Source organism: Hypanus sabinus, chromosome 11, assembly GCF_030144855.1.
Source record: "Hypanus sabinus isolate sHypSab1 chromosome 11, sHypSab1.hap1, whole genome shotgun sequence".
Taxonomy (NCBI): domain Eukaryota; kingdom Metazoa; phylum Chordata; class Chondrichthyes; order Myliobatiformes; family Dasyatidae; genus Hypanus; species Hypanus sabinus.
The window spans coordinates 104,883,182-104,901,826 of record NC_082716.1 but is presented as its reverse complement, the minus strand read 5'-3'; the positions used below and the strand labels follow the sequence as shown (position 1 = coordinate 104,901,826).

The 18,645-nt window shown below is 48.2% G+C and overlaps 1 protein-coding gene across 2 annotated transcripts in view; it reads right to left on the bottom strand.

Annotated features, from left to right (window-relative positions):
* The window catches only part of LOC132402246 (pleckstrin homology domain-containing family G member 2-like), a 266,962-nt gene that overhangs the window by 209,530 nt on the left and 38,787 nt on the right, over window positions 1-18,645 (bottom strand). For both annotated transcript variants that reach the window (XM_059985016.1, XM_059985015.1), the window contains exon 2: window positions 441-515. In XM_059985016.1, coding sequence (XP_059840999.1) covers window positions 441-489 — 49 coding nt within the window. In that variant the 5' untranslated portion in view covers window positions 490-515. The remainder of the gene's footprint in view (window positions 1-440; window positions 516-18,645) is intronic.

The following is an 18,645-nucleotide window of genomic DNA, read 5'->3' as shown; positions in this document are numbered from 1 at the left end:
GGCTGATGGGGGAGGGGGAGTGTGAGGGCTGATGAGGAGGGGAGGGCTGATGGGGAGGGGGAGGGCTGATGGGGGAGGGGAGGGCTGATGGGGGAGGGGAGGGCTGATGGGGGAGAGTGAGGATGTGATGGCAGGTAGCCATATATCTGGGTTCAACACATTCCCTTTTAACAGTGTTGCTATGCCATAACCATGCCCCCCAAGGGGCCACTCTCCTTACCTAATTGCCCCCAAGGGGCTGGGCTGCATACATACCACCTATCCAATAATGCACCACTCCCTGCCCACCACCCCTTCAATAACACATCACTCCCTCCCTACTACCGGTCCAAAACCACGTCGGTCCCAACCCACGAGCCCTGCCTTCCTACGAAAGTGCCACTCCTTTGGACTTCTGGGCCAGAAGGTGGGACCCGCAGCTCTCCAGTGTAAGAACTGACCTCGATTGCAGACCTGGCTTTCACTGGCGCTCTCTGCTCCTTCCGGCATTTTGAGCTGGTCAGGACGGAGGGGACCTACGAGAGGAGAATAAAGTTATTAGTGCCAATTCAAGCAGAGGCTACTGGAGCTCAGGTTGATCAGAGGAATTCCTGTTTTCTCCACAGTCACCCATCCCTAAACCCAAATAACTCACAGGAGAGGTGGAGGTCTTTCAGATGAGATATTAATTCCCACCCACCCTGGATCAAGATTCAACTTAATTTATCGAAGTTCAAATAAAAGTAATTATCAAAGTACAGATAAGTAACCCTGAGATTCACGTCCTCGTTCACCACAAAAGAAACAACAGAATCAATGAAAGACCGCCAACAGCAAGATGGACAAATAACCTGTGTGTAAAAGACAACAAACTGCGCAAGGAGAAAAAGAGAAACAACTAATAATTATAAACAAATAAACAATAAATATCGAGAAGATGAGCTGAGTGCATAGGCTGTGGAGGACAGCAACGAGAAGGGAGCACGTCCTGGGTGGCGGGGTCCTCGAGAATGGATGCTGCTTTCCTGCAACATTGCTCCTTGTAGATGTGTTCAGCGGTACGATTTTCCGTTCAAGGGCATATTGTAGAGTGGAAAAGCCTAGAAAGGTGTTGGATGCAGTCCAGTACAAGGGCATATTGTAGAGTGGAAAAGCCTAGAAAGGTGTTGGATGCAGTCCAGTACAAGGGCATATTGTAGAGTGGAAAAGCCTAGAAAGGTGTTGGATGCAGTCCAGTACAAGGGCATATTGTAGAGTGGAAAAGCCTAGAAAGGTGTTGGATGCAGTCCAGTACAAGGGCATATTGTAGAGTGGAAAAGCCTAGAAAGGTGTTGGATGCAGTCCAGTACAAGGGCATATTGTAGAGTGGAAAAGCCTAGAAAGGTGTTGGATGCAGTCCAGTACAAGGGCATATTGTAGAGTGGAAAAGCCTAGAAAGGTGTTGGATGCAGTCCAGTACAAGGGCATATTGTAGAGTGGAAAAGCCTAGAAAGGTGTTGGATGCAGTCCAGTACAAGGGCATATTGTAGAGTGGAAAAGCCTAGAAAGGTGTTGGATGCAGTCCAGTACAAGGGAATATTGTAGAGTGGAAAAGCCTAGAAAGGTGTTGGATGCAGTCCAGTACAAGGGCATGTTGTAGAGTGGAAAAGCCTAGAAAGGTGTTGGATGCAGTCCAGTACAAGGGCATATTGTAGAGTGGAAAAGCCTAGAAAGGTGTTGGATGCAGTCCAGTACAAGGGAATATTGTACATTGAAACACGCAGTGAAATATGTTGTTTGTGTTTACACCCAGCACACCTGAGAACGGGCTGCGAACAGCCTGCAACTGTTGCCACACATCCCAGCGCCAAACGCACAGCTCCCCAGAGCCAGCGTCTGGAGGAGGGAGGTGGGCATGCTGAGTTCTACCTCAGCGTCCTGAGGTCAATATTTACGACACGTCCCCATTACCGGAGAGCACAGCTCTTTGCGGCACCCGTCAGGGCTTAAATCCCATACACAGGTAGACTGACGGTGCTGACCGAGTTCTGTGGGATCTTGCCGTGCACCGACCAGCTGCCACTCTGCTCCCCCTCGTCGCTGCACTGAGGGCACCTCCAGGCCAGGGAAGCCCGCGGCTGAAACAAGTCGCTGCTTCACAGAGCACCACGTGTTAAAACCCGGCTCCAGCTCCGGAACCGGGCTGACCGACCCTGGAGTATTCTCCCAGGAGGAGAGACCCCAGAATGCGACTCTGGATTCCGGGCTTGATTCTGTTCAGGACCAGCATCTCCTAAACCTCGAGATTGTCCATTCCTCACCGCCAACGTGCGCTGAAGTGCCACTTGAAAGGAGCAACCAACTCAGCTCTGGAGACCCGGGTCCAATCCCGTCCTCTCAGCACTGTCCGTGTGGAGTTTGCACGCTCTCCTGTACTCCAGTTTCTTCCCACATCCCAAAGACATGGGGCATGTTGGGTTAATTGCCCCCAGTCTGTGGGTGAGGGAGAGTATCTGGGGGAGTCGATGGGAATGAGGTGAAGAATCGATTCCCGGGATAGATCTGTGAGCTGACGCAGGACTAATAGGCCAGCCAGCCTCCTTCAGGAAATAAGGAAATCTACTCTGAAAAGTCACAGTAACTCAAAGCTCCACAAACCGATAACGTCACAATCAGCTTCAGAGCTAGACATGCGTCTAGACGAAGTCCAAATATTGCAGGCTTAACAACTTGTGAATAAACTTGTCAGCAAGTACTTGGGTCATGATGGATGAGATCAGGTAACTCTGAATAATTGCCTCGTGCATTCACAGGGTGATTTATTAACAGCAGAACCATGGGAAAGCCAGGTGTACAGAGACCGAAACACGGGCCAGTGGCTGCATGTGTGCACTCGTCCCATCTTGTACTTTCCTGCCTCAGTCGCTCCGGCTGGTGCTTCTGTCCCACGCCACCCTCCTTTCCATCTCCTCCACTCTCACCTCATCCCCCCCACTCCCGTGTGTCTATCCCAGCTTCTCCTGGATCAACATTTTCCCTGGTGACCGGGGAAAAGTTGTTCTCCTGAAATGGCCCCCCAAGAATCGTCAGTGTAGAACTTCTGTACAAACTTGAAACACTGCCACTTGTCTGAGATTCAGATTTATTCATTTATCAAGTTCAGGTTTATTGACATTGAACAATGGTGGTTCTGTGTCATGTCTGATCATGACGGGAAACCTGTGCGGGGAAGTTTCTCCCCCATCGTGTCTGATCATGACGGGAAACCTGTGCGGGGAAGTTTCTCCCCCATCGTGTCTGATCATGACGGGAAACCTGTGCGGGGAAGTTTCTCCCCCATCGTGTCTGATCATGACGGGAAACCTGTGCGGGGAAGTTTTTCCCCCATCGTGTCTGATCATGACGGGAAACCTGTGCGGGGAAGTTTCTCCCCCATCGTGTCTGATCATGACGGGAAACCTGTGCGGGGAAGTTTCTCCCCCATCGTGTCTGATCATGACGGGAAACCTGTGCGGGGAAGTTTCTCCCCCATCGTGTCTGATCATGACGGGAAACCTGTGCGGGGAAGTTTCTCCCCCATCGTGTCTGATCATGACGGGAAACCTGTGCGGGGAAGTTTCTCCCCCATCGTGTCTGATCATGACGGGAAACCTGTGCGGGGAAGTTTCTCCCCCATCGTGTCTGATCATGACGGGAAACCTGTGCGGGGAAGTTTCTCCCCCATCGTGTCTGATCATGACGGGAAACCTGTGCGGGGAAGTTTCTCCCCCATCGTGTCTGATCATGACGGGAAACCTGTGCGGGGAAGTTTCTCCCCCATCGTGTCTGATCATGACGGGAAACCTGTGCGGGGAAGTTTCTCCCCCATCGTGTCTGATCATGACGGGAAACCTGTGCGGGGAAGTTTCTCCCCCATCGTGTCTGATCATGACGGGAAACCTGTGCGGGGAAGTTTCTCCCCCATCGTGTCTGATCATGACGGGAAACCTGTGCGGGGAAGTTTCTCCCCCATCGTGTCTGATCATGACGGGAAACCTGTGCGGGGAAGTTTCTCCCCCATCGTGTCTGATCATGACGGGAAACCTGTGCGGGGAAGTTTCTCCCCCATCGTGTCTGATCATGACGGGAAACCTGTGCGGGGAAGTTTTTCCCCCATCGTGTCTGATCATGACGGGAAACCTGTGTGGGAGAGTTTTTAAACTGGAAAAGCCGATGTACTGGGGCAGTTCCACTCTCCGAACCTCAGAAGTTTGGGTCCAGTGGTACGAACAAGTGTCACAAACTGGGGTCGTCCTTGGTTGCCATGGACGACCATGAGGTCTTCGGTGCCTTGTGATGTTCTTCGCTCTCCACAGAGCAGAACGGCCTTCCTGGCCGTTGGAGCTCACCGTAGATCTCATCCGCCCAGTTCGATGGAGCTGACTTCACGTGCCTGGACAGGTATGTCTGTATCTCACCGTGGTGCAAGTCCTGCTGGTTACCCGCACCTGGTTTAGCCAGCCTGTCGAAGCAGTGCACTGGGGCGAGTCTGCTATCACATGCAGACAGCTACGTGGAGCCACAGGTGAGGGCGGTGTCCAGTGGGAATCAAAGGTGAGTGAGCTGCCCCAGAATGGACACGACAAGCCCCCGTCACCAGAGTTGCTACCCCCCCTCAACACCCCATACCCCTCACATCCTCATTGGCATACATTTATACTGCCGAATGAAACGGCGGTCCTCAGCACCAAGGTGCACAACACAGTACCTAAACTCACACGGCCAGAGTGGCCACTGCAACTGCACACACCACCATTCCTGTTCCTTGTAACATGTACATCAACATTACACAGTGAAACGAGTCATTCACGTCAACAGCCAAGACAACTCAAGGATGCGCTGGGGTCTGGGAGTCTTGCAAGGAGAACTCTCTCGTGGTCCTAATGAAGGGCCTCGGGCTTTGCTCCCCTACATAGGTGCTGCCTGACCCGCCGGGTGTCCCCAGCACTTTGTGCATGTTGCTCTGGATTTCCAGCATCTGGAGTATTGCACACGGTTCTGGTCACCCCACTAAGGAAGGATATTGAGACTTTGGAGAGGGTGCAGAAGAGATTGACCAGGATGCTGCCTGGATTAGAGGGCACGTGCTATCACGAGAGGCAGGATAAACTTGGGTTGTTTTCTCTGGAGCGCGGAGGCTGAGGGAAGATCTGATGGAGATTTACAAGATTGTGAGAGGCACAGAGAGTGGACAGAGAGTATCTGTTTCCCCAGGTAGAATTGCCTAATACCAGAGGGCATGCATTGAATGTGAGAGGGGTAGGTTTAAGGGGGATGTGAGGGGTAAGTTTTTTTACTCAGAGAGTGGTGGATGCTTGGAATACACAGCCTGGTCTGGTGGTAGAGGCAAACACATTAGAGGCCGTGAAGAGATGGTGGATAGGCACCTGGATGTGAGGAAGATGGAGAGATACGGATATGGTGCAGGGAGGAGGGATTAGTGTTTGTGTATTTTTGATTTGCTTTTTAGCTGGTTTGGCACAACAGTGTGGGCTGAATGGCCTGTTCCTGTGCTGTATTGGTCCATGTTCTATCTGCAGAATCCCATGTTCATTTATTTCCACAGACGCTGCCTGACGTTCCTCGAGCATTTTGTATGTGTTACTCTGGACTTCTAGCGCCCACAGACTCTCTGGTGTTTGCGACTCTCTCATGGGTTCATGATTCCTTGTTGCATTGAGTACAGTTCACAAACTTGCTGCAATGCAGAAGGCCATTCAGCCCATTGGGCCCCATGATAGCCCCCTGCAGAGCCAATCATCCTCATCCCCACTCTCTCACATATACCCCCTCAACTTCCTTTTGCCAAATACCCACAAAAGGGATAATCAACAGCAGGCAATCAAGGTGGGAGGAAAACCGGAGCACCCGGTTGGGGGTGTGGACTAATGTGGTCACAGGTAAAACATGCACACTCCACGTAGACAGTGCCAGAGGCTAGAACTGAACCCAGGTCCAAGGACTTTGGTGGCAAGAACAGGAAGGCAGATTACTATCTAAATGGTGTCAAGTTAGGAAAAGGGGAAGTACAACGAGATCTATGTGTCCTTGTTCATCAGTCACTGAAAGTAAGCATGCAGGTACAGCAGGCAGTGAAGAAAGCTAATGGCATGTTGGCCTTCGTAACAAGGGGAGTTGAGTACAGGAGCAAAGAGGTCCTTCTGCATTTATACAGGACCCTGGTGAGACCACACCTGGAGTACTGCGTTCAGTTTTGGTCTCCAGATTTGAGGAAGGACATTCTTGCTATTGAGGGAGGCTGCGCAGGTTCACAAGGTTAATTCCTGGGATGGCAGGACCATCATATGTTGAAAGATTGGAGTGACTGGGCTTATATACACTGGAATTTAGAAGGATGAGAGGGGATCCGATTGAAACATATAAGCTTATTAAGGGATTGGGGACAGGCTCGAGGCAGGAAACACGTTCCTGATGTTGGGGGAAAGTCTAGAACCAGAGGCCACAGTTTAAGAATAGGGGTAGGCCATTTAGAATGGAGTTCAGGAAAAACTTTTTCACCCAGAGAGTTGTGGATCTGTGGAATGCTCTGCCTCAAAAGGCAGTGGAGGCCAATTCTCTGGATGCTTTCAAGAAAGAGTTAAGTAGAGCTCTTAAAGACAGCGGAGTCAAGGGATATGGGGAGAAAGCAGGAACTGGGTACTGATTGTGGATGATCAGCCATGATCACAGTGAATGGCGGTGCTGGCTCGAAGGGCCAAATGGCCTACTCCTGCACCTATTGTCTATTGACTACCACACACAAAGTGCTGGAGGAACTCAGCAGGGCAGGCAGTATACTATGGAGAGAAATAAAGTGTTGACATTTCGGGCCAAGACCCTTCATCAGGACGAACTGATGCATCAACAGTTTCCAGGGGGTCTCTGATTCAAGCAACGCTCAGCGTTGTTTCTGTGGCCTCAAGGCAGACAAGAACCTCAGTCAACGCCACACAAGCATCTCAAATAAAAAGGGATGTTGAGCTTTAGACAGACGAAAGGCCATGCCCCCAGAAAAGACGGCATCTGCTGTTAAGGACCCTCATCACCCAGGATGAGGTGTCAGGGTGGAGATATGTCTCTACCAAAGGAGATGTAAGGCATTCCTTCCCTCCGCTGGCCTGCAGATCACCCTTGGGCAGGATGTAGCACCTGCTTCGCCCCCCCCCCCCACACCACCCACCACCACCACCACTCCAATCAAGGTCAAGCAAAGTCACGGGGGCAGGTGCCGGATGGTCGTATGAGCAGCCGGTGCACATCACAAGTCCTGGTTGTGATAAACTCCGAAGAGTACTGATAACGGCTGGGGTCACCCATCCCAGAAGGTGATGGCAAACCACTTCTGTAGAAAGACTCGCCAGGAACAATCACGGTCACAGAAAGACCACGATCGTACACGGCACAGAATGAATGAATGAACAATCACCCAGGCCATGCCTTCTTCTCATTGTTACCATCAAGGGAGGAGGTACTGATGCACCATCAATAACTCTCGGAGACGTGAGGCGAGATATAGGCTTTTATTGGCTGGAAGAAAGAACAAGCAGCAATTGACCACCACACTATATCCTGGAGACTGAGGAAGGGTCTGTGGCTCCAATCACCTTTATACAGGGGTCTGTGGGAGGAGCCACAGGAGCAGTCAGCGAGGGCGTGTCCAGACAGGTATATGTAGTTCACCACAGGTACAGAATTCTGAAGACACACTCAGTGATTCAGGAACAACTTCATCCCCTCTGCCATCCGATTCCTGAATGGACATTGAACCCGAGGAACTAAATCACGATTGTTTTTCTTTCTTTCTAGCAGTACTAGCACATCCTGTTGCACTTGACAGGCCCGTTGGCATTGCAGTGCTGCCGGAAAACAACGAATTTCACTGGCGCATCACTGTGAAGGTAAACCCGACTCGGACAGGTGACCCAAGGCTTAACGAGGGAGGTCTTTACGGAGGCGAAACTTCACGGAAAGTTGGCCTGATCTCTGTCAATAAATAAAGCGTACAGTGCTGCAGTCTTGAGCACAGAGCGAGGCTTTGATTAACCGAGCTGGGAGTGGAAAGTTCCGGAAGGGAGCTCCTGAGCTCAGGGCCACAGCTTCCCAGTGAAGAAACAACCAGAACTGGTGCTGGGTCTGAGCAGGCCATAGGACCACAAGATATAGGAGCAGAATTAGGCCATTTGGCCCATTGAGTCAGCTCCGCCATTTCATCATGGCTGATCCATTTCCCTCTCAGCCCCAATCTTCTGCCTTCATTCCCTGACCAATCAAGAATCTATTAACCTCTGCCTTAAATATACCCCATGACTTACCCCCCACCGCTGCCTGTGGCAACAAATTCCACAGATTCACCACTCTCTGGCTAAAGATATTCCCCCTCATCTCCTTTCTAAATGGATGTCCCTCTATTCTGAGGCTGTGCCCTCTGGTCCTAGACCCCACAGGAAACATCCTCTCCACATCCACTCGATCGAGGACTTTCAACATTCAATAGGTTTCAATGAGATCCCCCCCCTCCCCCCGCACTCTTCTGAATCCCAGTGAGCACAGGCCCAGAGCCATCAAATACTCCTCACATGAAAGTCCTTCAATCTCGGAATCATTTTCGCAAACCTCCTCTGCACCCCCACCAATGTCAGCACTTCCTTTCTTAGATAAGGTGCACTTATGAAATTGCAGAGAGCGAGGAGAGATCAAGGATTAATGTGAAAAAGACAGGCAAGAATTTCATTAACAGATACAGCACAGTAATAGGCTCTTCAGGCCCAAGGCCCATGCCAACCATGTGACCAATTAACCTCCCAATCCATCTGTCTTTGGACTGTGGGAGGAAACCAGAGCACCCGGAGGAAACCCACAAGGTCACGGGGAGAAGGTACAAACTCCTTACAGACAGTGGCGGGAATTGAACTCAGGTGGTGGCAAATCGAGGAACTGTTGGCCCGAGGTCTGTCGGAGGGCTATCCACTTCGAACTGCCTCTGCGTCTGCGAGGAAATCTCTGGCGCAATCTCCTCAAACTCACGGCATGAGGGAGTTGAGGCAGAGAGCGCCTGAGAGTGGAGGAGCAGAGAGAGAAAAAGGCAAATTTATGCTTGTTCACATGAACACAGAGTCTCACACGAGTGTGCACGCACACACACACGTGCCACACCTTCCTGCTCACACACTAGTGCAGACAGCTGCACCCGCATTTAGAGTGAGCTGGAATACGGGGAACCCAGATGCAGAGTATATCTACTGACCATTGACAGGGAAATTGGACAGCATGGTGCTGTAGTGGTTAGCACGGCACTTTACAATCCCAGCAACAGGGGTTCAATTCTCGTCGCTGCCTGTAAGGAGTTTGTTCTTCCCGTAACGGCATGGGTTTAATCCGGTATGCTCCCCACAGCCCCAAGACCTACCGGTTGATAGGTGAACTGGTCAATGTAAATTGTCCTGTGATTAGGCTAGAATGAAATTGGTGTTTGCTGGGTGCCGCGTGTCGAAGGACTGTAAGGGACTTTTCTGCACTGTATCACAAGTAAATTGGCTGCCAACACAAAGCCTGGGAGGGAAGGAGGACATTTCCCAGCAGTGCTGAGACACCGCGGGTAAAGTGCCTCTGCAGGTTCCTGCTAATGTGTCACACACACTGGTAATTACATCAGCAGTTACACTGCACTCATTAACGCAGCAATCAAACGCATCGACTCCAACACAGCACCCAGAGGCAGTTAGACAGAAAACTCCCGGCTGCTTCCTCTCAGAATTGTGCCATCCAAGAATCTGATTAATTAGGATTTAACTCAGAAACCATGCAGATCTCTGACGGGGTTTTATAGTTCCGCCGTCCCCCTGGATTAAGCAATACCCGGATTCTTCAGACTGTCATAGTGAATTTCTTTACAAATCAGTCACAAGCAAACGTACCTCTGAACAGAGTCAGTAACAGTTTGGTGAATCTGTACAGGTTTACCCTGTACATACTGTACCCCTGAACAGAGATACAGTATCTCTCCGTGCTACCGAACAGAGTCAGTAACGGTTCGGTGAATCTGTGACCTTCCCCACACAGGTGTACCCTGTATATACTGTACAGTATTCACACACCGACCCACACACAGTTCAGTACCAACAGCATCACAGGAGATGCCAGTCAGTGTCGAACTCAACATAGGACTGCCTTAGGGACTCCGACTCCAGCTCCAGATTTTCCCCTTGGGGTTTACTTCTGAATCCTTCCCCATGAGTGCGTGTAATCACAAGGCAGCGAAGGTTTGAGATCAGAACTTTCCCACTTCTAAATGAGCTGCCAGACACAGCTAAGAAGCCCCATCTACCCAGAGCGACTGGTTTTAAGGCGCCAGTAACCCACCCTTGCCCCTTCTCCTGTCAGTATAAGTAGTTCTGCCAAGCTTAAAGACCGAGCCACATGGATGAAGGTCAGGAAACATCTCTGGAGAAGAATAAACAGCTGACTTTTCGGGCCAAGACCTTTCATCAGGACCTGAGCTGGGAACAAGAAGCCCAACCCGCTATTGTGACCTGCACTTCGGTCCAGGCTTGGCTCAGTCACCAGTCGCTCTGTGCCTCATCAAAATCACATTGCAACTGAGAGGAAACATCCCCTGTTGCTCTCTATAGCACATCCTGAAACCAGCCCCCTAGCACACAGCCACTACAGTGTCTGCAATGAGTTTCTCCTCCTCCAGTCCAAACATGACTTCACCCATCTGGCCTGCAACTCCAGAAAATCCCCAAATAGCTGCAGTTCCTCAACAGAAGCCTCAGATGGGACCTCTCAATTGTCGGGAATCTCTTCCAGAAAGAATTCCAATCAAATCACTCCCATAATGAGATCATTTCCACAAAGCGATCCCCTTTCATAGGGAGAGAAATACCTGGTACGGGAACACCAACACCTTTGGAGTGGATTTGGCTCAGTACATCACGGGTAAAGCCCTCCCAACCATTGAGCACACCTACATGAAACACTGTCGTAGGAAAGCAGCATCCATCATCAGAGATCCCCACCACCCAGGCCGTGCTCTCTTCCTGTTGCTGCCCTCAGCTAGAAAGTCCAGGAGCCTCAGGACACTCACCTCCAGGTTCAAGAACAGTTACCACCCCTCAACCATCAGGCTCTTGAACAAAAGGGAATAACTCCCCTCACCTGCCCATCTATTGAGAACTGGTGATCTCACTTCAAGGACTCTTCATCTCAAGTTACCGTTATTTTTTTTGCTGTTTGTTTACATTTGCATTTGCCCAGTTTGTTGTCTTCTGCACTCTGGTTGATCTTTCACTGATCCTCGAGTTACTATTCTATAGATTTGCTGAGTATGCCCGCAGGAAAATGGATCTCACGATTGTATATAGTGACATTTTTGTACTTTGACAATAAAATTTACTTTGAACTTCAGAAACAGGCCCTTCAGCCCATTGAATCAACAGGATCAACTGCCCATTTACACTAAACCTACACCAGTCCTGTCATATTCATCGCCTAGCCTCATACACTAGGAGACCAGTTCACCCACTAACGTGGACATCTCGGGATGTGAGAGGAAACCAAACTGAAACACCCAGGGGAAACCTGCAAGCAGCCACGAGCAGAACATGCGAACTCCGCACTCACAGCATCGCTCATCAGAACTGAAGATGGATAACTGGGGCTGTGAGGCAGCGGTCACTGAAGCTCACCCAAGCCATAGACTGTATTAATCTGAAGCCAGAGGGGTATAGATAGAAGGCACAAAAGGGCAGTTGCATTTTCAGACCTACAGTCCCAAGATTATTTCAAGGAAAATGGTTGATTCCTTCAGGAGAGAGGTGAGAAATCTTTGAGATGTTCTTCCCCAGTGGTCAGGGGTATTGGGCTACAGAATTAGGCCATCTGGCCCATTGAGTCTGCCCCACCATTTCATCATGGCTGATACATTTCCTTCTCAGCTCCAGTCTCCTGACAAATCAAGAATCTATCATTCTCTGCTTTAAATATACCCAGTGTCTTTGCCTCCACAGCCGCCTGTGACAATGAATTCTCCAGATTCAACACCCTCTGGCTAAAGAAATTCCCACTCATCTCCATTCTAAAGGGATGTCCCTCTATTCTGAGGCTGTGTCCTCTGGTCTTAGACTCCTCCATCACATGAAACGTTCTCTCTGCAGCCACTCTATCAAGGCCTTTCAATATTTGATAGGTTTCAATGAAATCATTCCTCATTCTTCTGAATTCCAGTGAGCAGAGGCCCAGAGCATTCAAAAGCTTCTCGTATGACAAGCCATTCAGTCCCAGAAACATTTTCATGAACCTCCTTGGCACCCTTTCCAAAGTCAGCACGAGTGCTTTGAAATATGTTGTTAAGCAGCAGCAGCACATTGCAATACATAATCATCAAAACTGCAAATTAAAGTACAAATAATGTTAAATTAAATGAGTAGTGCAAAAATAAAAGTTAAAAAATATAATGAGGAAGCATTCATGAGTTTATAATCCATTCAGAGATCTGATGGCAGAGGGGAAGAAGCTGCTCCTGAATCTTTGAGTGTGTGTCTTCAGGCTTCTGTACCTCCTCCCTGATGGAGATGTTTCTGATGAAAGGTGTCCGTGTACTGACATCCCATTAACCCTCCCTTCCAACTTCAACCGTTCCACTCAGATGTCCCTTCCATCTCGCACTTGGAATCACAGAAATTCCACTCCGCATCAAGAGATTTTCAAGGAATTGATGGAATCACAGAACATTTATTATCGAAGTACGTACGCAGGATACAACCCTGACAATCATATTCCCAAGGACAGCCACGAAACAAAGCAACAACATGGAACCCATTCAAGGAAAGCACCAAACACCCATCGCACCAACAATGAAAAACACAAAATATAAAACATCAAACCGCAGGGCCCTTCAAACTATCTAGGAAAATGTTCGGTGCAGTTCAGTTGAGTGCTGAGTTATTCATTGGCAAAAGGCCACAGAGTCAGTCTGCCCCAATCAAAATGCACAAAATAGCAATGATAAAAAGGGAGCAAACAGAAACGCACAAGCCTGTAAGGTACAAGAGCAGAATTGGGCCATTTGGCCCATCGAGTCTGCTCCACCATTTCATCATAGCTGATCCATTTCCCTCTAAGCCCCAATCTCCTGCTTTCATGCCCTAACTAATCAACAGTCTATTCAACCTCTGTTTTAAGTAGGCCCAATGACTTGGCCTCCACCGCCCTCTGTGGCAATGAATTCCACAGATTCACATCATAACCTGAACTACAGAGTCAAATGCACAGACCTCATCAATAAACCTTGTCCAAGACCCAAGACCCTTAAAACCCGGCAAGAACCATTCCCGAAATGCCCCCGACAGCCCACAAAACACAGGGGCAGAATTAGGCCATTCGGCCCATCACCCCCAACATATGCTGATAAGTTTTTCTTTGCACATCAGGTAGACAGGTCATTCCACACACAAGTACACCAGGGAGGGAAGAGGAAAACACTCTGCAGAAACAGTCCGAGAAACTAAGTAAAAAGAAATTAAGTTCAAAGGTCATGGTGAGGTAGATTAGGAGATCTTTAATGTATGGGAGGTCCAATCAAGTCTGATTGTGGGATATGAACCTGCACTCAAGTCTGGTTGTTCTTAACGGTAATATTTTTACACAGCTGGAAGAAAAAAATTCCACTGTTGCTATAGTGAGGTTGTGATTAGGGTTGTGCTAGATGGTTCAAGAACCAAATGGTTGAAGGGAAATAGCCATCGTTGAAATTGTTGGGGTGGGACTTCAGGATGATAGCTGAGAGAAACTGACATGGCCCGGGTGGTCGGCACATTCGATGACAGATGTTGCCTTCCATATTTAAGTTTGCTGATGACACCACCATCGTTGGCCACATCTAAGATGGTAGCCAATCAGCATACAGCAGGGAGATTGAGAATCTGGTGAAGGGTGCCACAGCAACCTCCTCTCAGTCAATGTCAGCAAAACCAAAGAGCTGATTATCGACTACAAGTGGAGGAAACTGAGGGTCCACGAGCCAATCCTCATGGGAGGATCAGAGATGAAGAAGGTCAGCAACTTTAAATTTCTCAGTGTTACCATTTCAGAGGATTGGACCTGGGTCCAGCACACAGCTGTCACTCGAAAGAAGGTGCAAGAGTGCCTCTACTTTCTTAAAGGTTTGCAAAGATTCAGCATGTTATCTAAAACTTGGACAAACTTCTACAGATGCATGGTGGAGAGTATGTTGACTGGTTGTATCATGGCCTGGTATGGAAACACCAATGTCCTTGAATGGAAAATCCTACAAAAAGTAATGGATACAGACCAGTCCATCACAGGCAAAGCCCTCCCCACCATTGAACACACGTGCACAGAGCACTGTCTCAGAAAAGCAGCATCCATCAAAGTTCACTTTTATCAAAGTATATTTCACCATATACAACCCTGAGATTCATTTTCCTGGGGGCATCCTCAGCAAATCTATAAGATTGTAACCATATTGAATTAAATTGATTTTATTTCTTACATCCTTCACATACATGAGTAAAAATCTTTACATTATGTCTCCATCTGAATGTGCAATGTGCCATTTATAATATTTATTATGTACAACAGGACAATCAATATAACATAGAAATACAGTCGTGTCAGCATGAATTAATCAGTCTGATGGCCTGGTGGAAGAAGCTGTCCCAGAGCCTGTTGGTCCTGGCTTTTATGCTGCGGTACCATTTCCCTGATTGTAGCAGCTGGAACAGATTGTGGTTGGGGTGACTCGGGTTCCCAATGATCCTTCGGGCCCTTTTTACTCACCTGTCTTTGTAAATGTCCTGAATAGTAGGAAGTCCACATCTACAGATGTGCTGGGCTGTCCCTACCACTCTCTGCAGAGTACTGCAATTGAGGGAAGTACAGTTCCCGTACCAAGCGGTGATGCAGCCAGTCACCATGCTCTCAACTGTACCCCTGTAAAAAGTTCTAATGATTTGGGGGCCCACACCAAACTTCCTCAACCATCTGAGGTAAAAGAGGCACTGTTGTGCTTTTTTCACCACACAGCTGGCATGTACTGTGTGATCCTCAGTGATGTTTATGCCAAAGAACTTAAAGCTGCTTAGCCTCTCAACCCCAGATCCATTGATGTCAATAGGGGTTAGCCTGTCTCCATTCCTCCTGTAGTCCACAACCAGCTCCTTTGTTTTTGTGACGTTGAGGGGGAGGTTGTTTTCTTGACACCACAGTGTCAGGGTGATGACTTCTTCTCTGGAAGCTGCCTCATTATTATTTGAGATTAGGCCAATCAATGTAGTAATTTAATTAGCAGGTTGGAGTTGTGGGTGACGATACAGTCATGGATATACAGAGGGTAAAGGAGGAGGCTTAGTACTCATCTCTGAGGGGCTCCTGTATTGAGAGTCAGAGGTGAGGGAGCCCACTCTTGCCTCCTGCTGGCGATCTGACAGGAAGACCAGGATCCAGCTGCACAAGGCAGGGTGAAGGCCGAGGTCTCTGAGCATCTGTCGAGCCTGGATGGAATTATGGTGTTGAATGCTGAACTGTACTCCCAGAACAGCATTCTCACGTCAGCACCCTTCTTCTCCAGATGTGTAAGGACGGTGCGTAGAGCAGTGGCTGTTGTGTCATCTGTCGATTGGTTGTGTCTGTAGGTGAACTGTAGGGGGTCCGGTGTGGGTGGTAGCAAGCTGCAGATGCAATCCTTGACCAGCCTCTCAAAGCATTTGCTTATTATTGAGGTGAGTGTGACAGGACGTCAGTCATTCACACATGTAACCTTGGTCTTTTTGGGTACAGGGACAATGGTGGATGTTTTGAAGCGAGGGTACTCTACACTGGGAGAGGCAGAGATCAAAAATGTCTGTAAACACACCCGCCAGTTGTGTTGCTCACACTCTGAGTACCATACCAGAATCAATGAAAGACCACAACAACTTGGGTGTTTAACCAGTGTGCAAAATACAACAAACTGTGCAAATACAAAAATCGAAATAATGATAATAAACATCAAGAACATGAGGTGAAGAGTCCTTGAAAGTGGGAACAGTTCAATGATGGGGCAAGTCAAGTCAAGACCTCAAAACCAGGCCACGCTCTCTTCTCACTGCTGCCATCTGGAAGAAGTTACAGGAGCCTCAGGACCCACACCACCAGGTTCAGAAACATTTACTACACCCTCAACCATCAGACTCTTGAACCAGAGGGGATAACTTCACTCATCCCATCGCTGAACTGTTCCCACAACCACTGGGCTCACTTTCATCATCTCATGTTTTCGCTATTTCTTGCTTATTTATTTATTGTTATTATTTTTTCTTTTCCTTCTGATTTGCATGTTTCTTGTCTTTTGCACATCGTTTCTGTTGACCATTTTTGTCCAGAGCATTTAAAAAAAAATTCGACTGTGTTTTCTTTGTATTTACTGGGAATGCCCACAAGAATCATCATCTCTGGGTTGTAAATGCCGACGTAAGTATACTTTGACAATAAATTTACTTTGAACATAGACACTCTCAATGGTGGGGAGGTACATGTGGGATTGCAAAGATTGCACAGTTGACAATGTTACAAAAGTGTGTAATTGAACGTCACGCCCCTTGGGATGTTTTGAGGTGTGACTGGTGCTGTTGGAATGCACACATCTAGCAGATCCATTGAAAAACTATCCCAGCCTCCTGACCCGGATCTGGGAGCTCAGAGGCAATGAGTTCCCTGGGGCTGATGGTCCATTCCAATCCCACCACACTGTTCCTGGGGATCACCGGCGAACATTCCCTGCACAGTCAGAATTCCTCACATTACATTTCTGTTCACACACAATTAGAACCGTCCGTTTGTCTCCCTCTGTCCAGCGACAAAAAAATGCAGCATCGTCTGGCCAGGAAATGCCAGGGAGAAAGAATGCCCCCCTCTAATTTAGCTCCAATTGGAAATGATTTTGCTATTTTGAGCACAGTTGTTGGCTACAAGGTCTGTGGACATATTTTTAGGTTCAGAATCAGAATCAGGTTTAATATTGCCGGCATTTTGTATGTCGTGAAATTTGTTAACTTTGCTACAACAGTACAAGACAAGCCATAATAAATAAGAACTGAATTACAGTAAGATAGAGATAAAAGTAGGACAAAAGTGAATACTGTAAATATATATATACATACACAAAATTGTTAAATTAAATAAGTAGCACAAAAAGAGATAAACAAACAGTAAGATAGTGTTCAAGGGTACAATGTCCATACAGAAATCAGATGGCAGAGGGGAAGAAGCTATACCCGAATCACTGAGTGTGTGTCTTCAGGCTTCTGTACCTCCTTCCTGATGGTAGAGGGGAAGAAGCTGTTCCTGAATCACTGAGTGTGTGTCTTCAGGCTCCTGTACCTCCTCCCTGATGGCAGAGGGGAAGAAGCTGTTCCTGAATCACTGAGTGTGTGTCTTCAGGCTTCTGTACCTCCTTCCTGATGGTAACAGTGAGAAGAGGGCATGTCCTCGGTGACGGGGGTCCTTTTTGAGTTGTTGCTCCTTAAAGATGTAGTGCTTACTATAGAGGCTCGTGATGGGGCTGACTGAGTTTATAACTCTCTGCAGCCTGCTTCTTAATACACTCCTGTGCAGTAGCAACCCCCCACACACACACCAGACAGTGATGCAGCCAGCTAGAATGCTCTCCACAGTACATCTGTAGAAGTTTAAGAGTTTTAGGTGACATACCAAATCTCCTCAAACCCCTAGTGAAATATAGTCGCTGTTGTGTCTTCTTTGTAACTGCATCGATATGTTGGGACCAGGTTATATCCTCAGAGATATTGACACCCAGGAACTTGAAATAGTTCATCCTTTCCACTTTCTGATCCATCCAGGAGGACTGGTGTGTGTACCCTCATCTTACCCTTTCTGGTGTCCACAACCAATGCTTTAACTTAAAACTCTTACTCAGAACTTTAAGATGTGGTTGATACGTTTTGTTCTCCAGGCACTGATGTTGTCTAGCAAGAATGGTCCAGACTTTTTAACCCACACTAGGTTATAACTCACTGACGGCTGACCAGGACCTCCCACCAGCAACTGTGGGTAACTGTGCCCATCTTTACACTTATTAAAAATTTGGCCAACAGTTCAACTGGGCATGGGACTGGAAAGGTTTTGAGGGCTATGGGCTATCATGGTTACCTGACAGCAAACCAAATCAGCTCAGAGACTAAGCACAGGGCAGCTGACACTGTGTGATGCTCTAGCTACAGCAATGAAGATATAAAGTCAAAGAGTTGTAGAGAATTACAGCCAAAAACAGGCCCTTTGGCCCATCTAGACAAGCTGAGCCATTTAAACTGCCCAGTCCCGTTCATCTGCACCAGGAACACAGCCCTCCATACCCCTACCATCCATGTACCTATCAAAACTTCTCAAACATTCAAATCGGGCTTGCATGCACCACTTGCACTGGTAGCCCTCACCAACCTCTAAGTGTCCCCCCCGAAACGTTTCACCCTTAACCCATGACCTCTAGTTGTAGTCTCACCCAACCTCGGTGTTCAAAGCCTGGTTGCATTTACCCTATCTATACCCCTCATAATTTTGTATACCTCTATCAAATCTCCTCTCAATCTTCTCTACTCCAAGGAATAAAGTCCTAACCTTTTCAATATTTCC